At 48.8% G+C, this 9,536-nt stretch overlaps 1 protein-coding gene across 15 annotated transcripts in view; it reads right to left on the reverse strand.

Annotated features, from left to right (window-relative positions):
• Nucleotides 1-6,967, reverse strand: part of LOC125090992 (transport and Golgi organization protein 1 homolog) — a 29,145-nt gene extending 22,178 nt beyond the window's left edge. For 2 of the 15 annotated variants that reach the window (XM_047714314.1, XM_047714313.1), the window contains exons 1-2: nucleotides 4,220-5,790; nucleotides 405-536 (exon numbers count right to left, since the gene is read on the reverse strand). In XM_047714314.1, coding sequence (XP_047570270.1) covers nucleotides 405-536; nucleotides 4,220-4,486 — 399 coding nt within the window. In that variant the 5' untranslated portion in view covers nucleotides 4,487-5,790. The other 13 variants (XM_047714322.1, XM_047714317.1, XM_047714319.1 and 10 more) reach the window with 9 other exon arrangements.
• Nucleotides 6,968-9,536: the final 2,569 nt, after the last annotated feature.

Genomic DNA, 9,536 nt, shown 5'->3' on the forward strand with positions numbered 1-9,536 from the left:
GACTGAACTTAAAAAAAAAAAGAACACATGGATCAAGAAGGCACGTCAATAGAAATTTAAAACTACATCAATCTAGGTGATAATCAAAACTGACATATTAGAGGGAAATTTGTAGTACTGAATGGACATGAAAATGTCCAGTGACTATAACATTTTCTGCTTATTTATGAATGAAAGTATAGAAGGTACATTAGTGGGGCGCCTGGGTGGCTCAGTGCGTTAAGCCGCTGCCTTCAGCTCAGGTCATGATCTCAGGGTCCTGGGATCGAGCCCCGCATCAGGCTCTCTGATCAGCCGGGAGCCTGCTTCGCCCTCTCTCTCTGCCTGCCTCTCCACCCGCTTGTGATCTCTTTCAAATAAATTCTTAAAAAAAAAAAAAAAAGAAGGTACATTAGTATACTTACAGCGAGGACGGTTCTCCAGAGGTAAATGAGAAAGGCACAAGTTCCCAAGGAGGCAGTTAAAATGAGAAGCTTCCACAGGACTTCAATCCCATCAGGGCCGAGATGGAAATGGTCAGGCAAGGAAAGGACAAGCTGAAATACCATTTGAGACAATGAGGAATCTCAAAGACATTTACTGTGTATCTGTCTCAGAGAATCAACTTTACAAACCCTCAACCAGCCTCCAGGAGGTAAGCATACCTCTCAACTACCTCCTCCTGGAGGAGAAGCAGCACAGAGGGATTTCCAAGGACCTGGGGCAAACTTTTGGCAGTGATGAATGTGTTTATCATCTTACCATGACGATGGCTTCCTTATTGCTTACGTATGTCCAATATCAACAAACAGTATTCTTTGAAAAGATGTTGTGATCACATAGACATTATAACACACTGAAGCTGTAGGCAAAATCTAACAGACAAATCTTAAGAGATTTTATTTTACCTACAAGCACATTGCAAAATTTTTTTCTATAACTAACAGAACTTGAGAATTTATAAGCCAACATAAAATAGACAAGATAAGTCAATCTAAACTTAGAATAGGTGAGAAGTCGGTGACTTCTATTGTACATCCATGAAGGACTTGGAAAAACTCCTTTGGACCGTTTCCACAACTACACCCAAAATTTATGGAAGAATGAGAGAAATCATGAATATAATGTACTAGAGGTACAAAGGAGTATGCTATATGGACAGATGTTTATAGGTTAGGACATAAGTGAGACAGATGGGAGGCTGCTCATTAATATGATATGTAATTATTTTCCAAAAAAATAAACTAGAGTTATTGTTTCATTTCCGAAAACATTGATGTTTTCTTTCAATGCTCACATTGCTTCTGAATCACAGTCCCAAGTGTAAGATTTCTGAAGTACATAAGGATTTGCAGAATCAGGTGATCATGTATGTTCTAAGGATATCTGTGAGGTTTAGTATCTCCAAAAAGCCAATGGAAGGAATTCATGTTCCTCTGTCTTAGTATTGTAATTCAAACAGGCAATAACAGCTATAAAATTAAACTTTTTAAAGAGAGAAAATATTAACGGATGTATTTATTTATTTGAAAGAGAGAGGGGGAAGGGCAGAGGGAGACTGAGTGGCTGACTGCCAGCTGAGCAGGGAGCCCAACCAGGGCTCAATCCCAGGACCCTGGGATCATGAGCCAAGCCGAAGGCAGACACTTAACTGCCTGAACCACCCAGGTGCCTGTGAATTCTAAAAGAATATGAAATTCCTGGATATGAACACCAAGGCAAGGAACACGTCATTTTACAAAAAAACTACATTTAGAAGTATTTCAGCGTAGAAGACACTAACAATGCAATTCATACTAATTCACACCAAACTTGAATTTTGTGCAAACACACCTCTCTAGAAAGGAGCCCCTGAAATCTATAACATTTTCCTCTTCAGCCCTCACAGCCGAGGTCAGGAAAACGTGTGCTGGTGGGAAACGTACACTGTCTTTGAATAGCCACTGTCTGGAAGAGAGCAGTAGCTGTCAGCACAATGGTTGATCCTGGGGATCGAATGCACAAAAGACAGAGGCCGTCCTGTCAGGAATGTAAAACACGCCCAGTTGTGGGCACTCAGTACATCTGGCAGCTGTCTGGATGCTGATACCAGTAGCTGAGTCTTAACTAGATGACAGCCAGCGGGGCCAAAAACACTAGATTCTCTCTCCGACAGTGGCCATGAGCAGGTGGAGGCGGGAAATACAAGACCAGTTCGTTTAGGCAAGAGTTCAGAGATGAGGGAGAGTGAGAAAGGGGAACCGATCCATGAGATGCAGCCCAGGTAGAGGGGAATGATTCCAATCAAGACGACCAAGAAATTCCCTCTTCTGAAGACTGAAATCAAACAGAATGAAGTCTATTTTGACTAGAGGTCTTCATGTGGGATGATGGGTCTGCCTCAATACAAGGGTCCTTCTTGAACACGGACACTTCCAGACCCCTCTTTCATGATCTGGTACAAGCAGATCTAAAGAAGTCTACTTATTTCCAGGGGTGTTCCCTGACTGTGGGCTGACTCTCTCTCTCTCCTGGGGGTACAGCTTTTACTTTTTCATGCAAGAATGAAATATTCATGCTGGGAACCACGTATTTCTTTATATTTGGACAATCCTAAGGACATCCAGAACTTTCTTATTCTGGGGAAATCAACACTCTGCACATACTTGGTCAAAGAAAGGACAACAACTCATTCACTTCCTGATCATATCACTCCTAGTGATGTTCCTGTGACATATATCCCAGCAGGATGGGGTCACTTAGTGTCTTCTGGGATTCTCAGGTCTCCATGGACCTGGTAGGACACACGGTCCCTGGGGACAGCCTCAAAAGACCAGAAGGAAAGGGCTGATTCAGAAGTTGCTAAAAGTCAACAAACCAAGAAGCTCAGAGCACAAAAGACATTTCACTTTTTAATACTCTAGTCCCAACACCAATGCTTAAGATACCCAGGGCTGTCAAACATGACAAATATAAACAATGTCCTGATAGGAAAACCAACTGCACAGAAGATGGACCCTGAATTTACCAAGCAGGATCATCACTGGGCTTCCAGGGGCCAATCTAATACCCCTAGCTCCTATTAAATTAGAGTTCCTGACATTTTCAAAGACAATTTTAAAGAGATATAATGTACATATCACACAAGCCCCCTATTGAGGACAAAGAGTTCAATGGCTTTTTGTATCTCCACAAATCCTTCCTCTGGACACTAGAAACCCGTTGTCTTCAGGTTTCCATCCTACCAAAGCTGCTCTTCTTGGACCAAGCAGCACAGACAGGACCCAAAACCTGATGGAAATGGCTGTGGCCACAACCCCTTAAGGCTGACTGGAAAACCTGCCCTGTTGTGCCCAGTCTTCAGGAAGAACTGTCGTTCTTCTGAGGTTCCCATCAGGAACCCCATGAAAAAGCTGTTATTTAACCACCGTGTGAAAGAACCCAGTCGGAAGGAAGACACCACTAGCAGCTCATGGGCACCCGGGTAGCTCAGTCAGTTCAGTGAGCAAGTCTTGGTTTGGGTCAAGTCATGTTCTCATGGTCCTGAGGTTGAGCCCCTCCTTGGGCTCTGGGCTCAATGTAGAGCTGGTTTGGGATTCTCTCTTTCCCTCCTCCTCTGCCCTTCCCCATCACCTGTGCCCTTTCTTTTGGCCAAAGAAATCATATTAAAAAAAAAAATAAGAAGGAGGAAGACACCAGTGAAGGGTCACATTTACTCACATTTAGGTTTGGGGAACTGGGACACTGGAGCAAGACGAGCCAGAAGAGCAGCCTTTGCACCATCATGTCCTGGTCCTTCTAAGGGGCACTGTGGGCCCAGGGAGGAGGTGGAGATGGCCGGGGGGCAGGGGAGGGAGGGATGGGGGGTTTAGGGAGGGGTGGGGAGGGGAGAGGGTGGTAATTAGGGATGGGAATTGGGAGGAAATAGAGGGTAGGATGGGGAAGGTGTTGGTCAGGAGAAGAAGGGGTCAGGGACAGTGTCAGGGTCAAATTAAGTACTTGAGGGGAAGGAGCACGGTTCACAAAGGTTAGGTCAGCAGGTTAGTAAAGCACGAGGTCAGCAGGACACATTAGCAGGTAAAGTAAATTCTCAGGAGCAGTTGGTATGAAGAATCGATCTTCTACCAAGCTTTCCTGGGTTTGAACCTTTCCTTAGCAACCTAGAAACATTCTAAGCTCTCCACCAATCAGCTGCCTTTGCCCCTCGTAGCTCAACATGGAAGCCACAGGTGACCTCGTTGGGTACAAAGCCCATTCCCACCTGATACCCCACCACGTGCCATCCCAACGACAGGTCCTCTCTGGAACTTTGGCCATCCTTCTTGTTTGCTCCCTCCAACCCAGGTCTCTGTTCCATCTTCTGGGCGCTCTCTCCTTCCTTTCCAAACTCCCGTCTGAGAGCCATGGCTGAACAACATAGGAGACCGTTACAAAAACGCACCCCATTTACTTTGGCCATAAGGGAAATCTCAATTTTTTCCCAGAGGCATGAAATCACAGACAACAACAGAGCATGTTGTGGTAACATAATGTGCTATAAATCACTGATTTAAAAAACTAACTAGAAATTCCCATATGTTTAGAATTTGAGAAGTACCTCTATTAATGAAACACGAGTAAAAAATAGAAAAGAAAAAGAGAAACACTGGAACTGAATGATATGAGGATGATACAACTGTAATCAAATCTGTCTTCTGGGCTGGAATATCCTCTGGTATTAGTCTGAGAAGACTGCGTGGTCTCAAAATCATCCCTAATTGGCCAAGACATTTGAACACCTCCAACAGTGTAGATCTGTCACTTCTCTTTGTGATCCTCCTACCCACTAGCTTCGGCTTTACATGATGAACCTCACAGGGAAACAATCCAATCAGACTCTCATGGCATCTTCTAGGACCTCCAGGAATGAGAGCAGTTTAAGAGAAGACTTTCATCAGCTTCTCCCCTGGCGGATCCAGGACAACACCCAGAGAGCTGGCAGCTCCAGATGTGCTGGGTGGGCAGGGCCAGGGACCCAGGAGACTAGACAAACCCCTAGTTATCCTCTCTCCTGGGCCCTGTCCTGAGCTGAGCTTCCTAAACTGTCTCTCCCGAGGACTCTCACAATGTTTTCTCAACTCCTTTTGGCCCAAGACAGCTGAATATCAGTGTTCTACAAACCACCACTTTATTATTATGTAATTTTCTTGTAAATAGGAACCATTCTAGTACTGCTTATAGAGAACAGCTTTTTTTTCTAATTAGCATAGGATGTAGTTTTTGTTTCAGGGGTGGAGGTCTGTGATTCATCAGTCTCACACAATTCAAGCACTCACCAAAGCACGAACCCTCCCCAATGTCCATCCCCCAGCCACCCCATCCTTCCCACCCACTTCCACTCCTGCCACCCTCAGTTAGAACAACATCTTAAACATACATATACAGAAACCATAAAAAGCAAGCCAACAACAAAACAAGGATAACAAAACAAAGTGTTAAATTCTCCTTAGATGCCGCTGTCCACCTCAAGAGCCCCAGAGTTGGGCTGCCCTAGTTGTAGAAGGAGAGACCAGCTATGGAAGGGGTGGAGTCAGACTAGCCCAAAAGTGAACAGGAGGAGAAAGGCCCAGCCTGTAAGGGGGACCAGGGACTTCCATGAAAGATGGCCAGAGTCACCTTGATTAGAACTAGAATCGGGACCAGGGAAAGAAGCAGAGAACAGAGTTTGGGGGCCTCAAACAGGTGAGATCAGTCACGGAGTTGAGGAGGTGTCCCCAAAGCCAGTGTCAGCCTCCCATCTATGAAACCCTTTGTAGCCCCTGGAGACAAGCCGGGAGCCGAGAGTTTGACATCCAGCTGTCCTGCTTACCTGCTGTGTGGCCCGGTGTTCGTTTCCTTCAGTGAACGGGGAGTGTCCATGCCCGTGTCCATAACTGTGTGGAGGACAAGAGGAAGCCACATGTTGAGAACACATAGACACTGGCGTCATCATCTCCATGGGCTGAGTGTCTTCGGAGATCCAGTGCCTCATGTCTCAGAGCTGTTAATGGCAGCCCGGGTGACAACCACAGGTCCCTCCAGGTTCAGGCCTGTGCTATGCCCTGCCCCTTGCCCACATCAGCTTTCTGGCTCCAGATGGCAGGAGGACCCCATGAACTGTGGGGAGAGCTCTGGGCCCCTGACAAGACTGACAGATTCCTGGACTGTGGGTAGGGTGCGCGAGTGAGCGATTGTACAGGACTGGGGAACTGAGCCCCGGGGCTCCCTGGAAGGAATGGGGGATTGGGCACCCGTGGAAAGGGCTGGAGGCATCTTACAAGATTCCTGGGTCCCCACAGGGCAGATCCCTCCCACACTCCTGCTGGTGCTGGCAGGGATCTGGAAGCAGCAGCAGCAGCAGCAGATCAATAGGATGCTGGATGGAGCTGGGAAAAATGGTCGGGCAGGTAAGTGGAATCACCAGGATGGGATGCCCTTGGCCTCTTCCTCCTTCCCCAGCCACCTCACTACCTCTGACCCTGACCTCACCCTCCAGCAGGGCATGGGAAAGCCAAGCAGAGGTGGACACCCGTGCCCAAGAAAGGGTCCCTCCCCAGACCTCTGTGTCCTGGTTTCTGAACAGACAGAAGGAGTCATCCGGGGCCCCTGGAACAGGGAGGGAGAATCTGGCCCCACAGCCCGAATCCTGCAGGGACAGAATGTAGCACTGGTTCATAGTCCAAAAAGTAAACGTTTATTAAGGAAATGGAAAAAACGAGTTGACAGTTGAGCCTCTGGAGGAGAACAGGACCAGTTTCCATTCTTCCAATTTCTACTCTTTGCCTGGAAAATTACTTCACCTCCCTTACCCTCCATGTCCTTCTCTGTGATGTGGGGACAGAACGCCTTCATTCCTCAGGGCATGGATGCCAAGATTCATCGAGATCCGTCATATAAAGCTAGTTTAAACTGATTTTTATACCTATCGCTATCATCATTTTTTCTTAAAGATTGAACTTATTTTTCTCAACATTATGGTAAATAAACTTTATATTTACTTTCTTTTTTTTTTAAAGATTTTATTTATTTATTTGACAGACAGAGATCACAAGTAGGCAGAGAGGCAGGCAGAGAGAGAGGAAGAGAAGCAGGCTCCCTGCTGAGCAGAGAGCCAGATGCCCGACTCGATCCCAGGATCATGGGATCATGACCTGAGTTGAAGGCAGTGGCTTAACCCACTGAGCCACCCAGGCGCCCCTTCTATTTACTTTCTTAAAAAGATTTTATTATTTGAGAGACAGCCAGCACAAGTTGTGGGCAGACGCAGTGGGAGAGGGAGCAGCAGCCTCCTTGCTGAGCAGGGAGAAGGATGCAGGGCTCAGTCTCAGGACCCTGAGATCATGATGCCAGTTAAAGGCAGATGCTTAACTGAGCCACCCAGCCACGGAGCCCCTGAGGAGGAACTGCCAGGGCTGCGGTGGGAACAGCCCCAACCGGGCCCCTAGCGGGAGAGATACCGCCCGCCCCCACCACCGACCCCGCAGCCTCCCCCAGCCCCCGGAACTCCACCTTAGCAGTGCACGCCTCCCCGGCCCTCCATGGCCCCAGAGTGGAGCCATCGCCTGTCCCCGCCTGCCCCCGACCCTTCCTCCCCTTCCTCCCCTTCCAGCCCCTCAGCTCCAAGCAGGTACCTGGCCGGGCTCTTCCTGTCGCCCATGGTCAAGGATGGGCTGTACCCCCGCCCACACGCCCCCCAGACCGAAACCAGCATTGCTTGGAGGAGAAACGCCTTCGGTGGAGTCCTCGTGGTCCGGCCCCTCTCCCACACCACCCACGGCCTCAGCTCTACATCAGCCGCTGGGCCTTGAGCTCCCTACACCGCCTGTGCAGCCGCCCCCGCCGCCGCCTCCGCTGCTTGAGTCTCCTGAGACCCGCTCCCGCCTGCGCTGCCTCCACGGAGTGCGCCCAGGGAGGGTGTGCTCACTGGGGGCGCGGGGCCTGCTGGTGACCCGGAGGCCCAGCGAGGCGGAGCATGCGAGCCCGGCAAGGGGCGATGGGCTCCACACCCTGCAAGTCCTCCTTAAGGGGCTGTAGCGGGGCCCCGGGTCCCAAAGCCGCCCCCAGGGAAGCAGCTCCCCGCACTGAGGCTTGCAACTGCCAGCGCTGCTTGCTATGCCTCCAGGCCTGGAGTGCCCTGGGAGCCCGCGGGCCCCTTTCTTTTGGCCCGTGTTCCCCTGCGCCCTGTTGCTCCTCTGCCAGCAGGAGCTTGGGAGCAGCCTCTGCTAAAGTCCTGGCCTCTTGCCCATACCCCAGGCCGAAGCCCCTTCCCAGGGCCCTGAGGCAGGAGAGCACTGCTGACAAAATAAAGATGGCAGTGCATACCCTGGACAGCAGCATCCACACGTGACGACACGGAGACCAAAGGCCTAACTACATGTGCCCCATCAGACCCTGTCCAGACACCAATGCCCTGGGGGGGGGCAGGCATTCACAAACTCTCTGTGCCTGGGACTACTGATCTTAATGACGGCATGCCATGTTCTTTTGAGGAACTGTGTAATTTTCCGAATGAGTCAAGTGACAAACAATACAGTCAGCAGTATTATACTGCATATTCTCAGCCCACTTTCAAAAATATATTTGCAGGAGCCCATTTTCAGGGCTCAGCGGGTTAAGCATCCAACTCCCCACTCTGGCTCAGGTCATGATCTCAGGGTCCTGGGATGGAGCCCTCAGTCTGGCTCCTGACTCAGTGCAGAGTGTACTTGACATTCTCCATCTCTCCTCCTCTACCCTCCCTCTGCCCCTGATGGAAACTCTCAAATAAACAAATATCTTTAAAAGAATAAATACACCTTAAAAACAAACAAACAAAACCAAAAAGAAAACCCTCCTTACCTAAAAAGGAGGGAGGGAATCATGGGGAGGAAGACGCCACCAACAAAAAGGCCCTGGTGACAGGGCCAAAGAGAAAATGAGAGCCAAAAGACTGCAGCATGCGTCATTTAGGGATCCACTATGACCTGAAGTTCTACTGAACTTAGTGCTAACAACTTCCTCATGTAGCTGGGGTTTACCAAAATAGCTTTTACTAATCTTGGAATTTCTTCAGCATTGACAGAAGCACAGGAGACGCCTATGCCACATGAGGAATGCACTCCAACCTCCCATCCCAGTAAGGGACAGGATACACTGACAAGTCAGCTGGCCTGGCCTCAGGATATGGCAGGCAATTAAGGAAAGTTGACTAGCCTGTACACAACGGTTCCACCTTTAAATTGTCCCCAACCCAAGGAGCTAAATGGCAGAGGCTACAGAAATAACCTACGGAAGTAACTATCCCTTGCCTCCAAAGAAAGGAGCGTGCACGCTGCCCAAAAAGGCAAAGGTATACCTTAACACTGTCTAGAAAGAGGTTCTCATCACTCTGTAGTTTCATATTCTGCTCTGACTTCTCAAAACACTTGCCACTGGCCACAATTATTTCACTTTTCTGTTTACTTGCTGATTTTCTCTTCTTCTCCACAGTATTCCAAACTCCATGAGAACAAGGACCTTATCTGTTTTTCCACCACTGGACACCAGAGCCCATTTGGCGGTGTGCTCCAGAAAAACCTGTC

The sequence above is a fragment of the Lutra lutra genome, chromosome 18, assembly GCF_902655055.1.
Source record: "Lutra lutra chromosome 18, mLutLut1.2, whole genome shotgun sequence".
Lineage (NCBI taxonomy): Eukaryota > Metazoa > Chordata > Mammalia > Carnivora > Mustelidae > Lutra > Lutra lutra.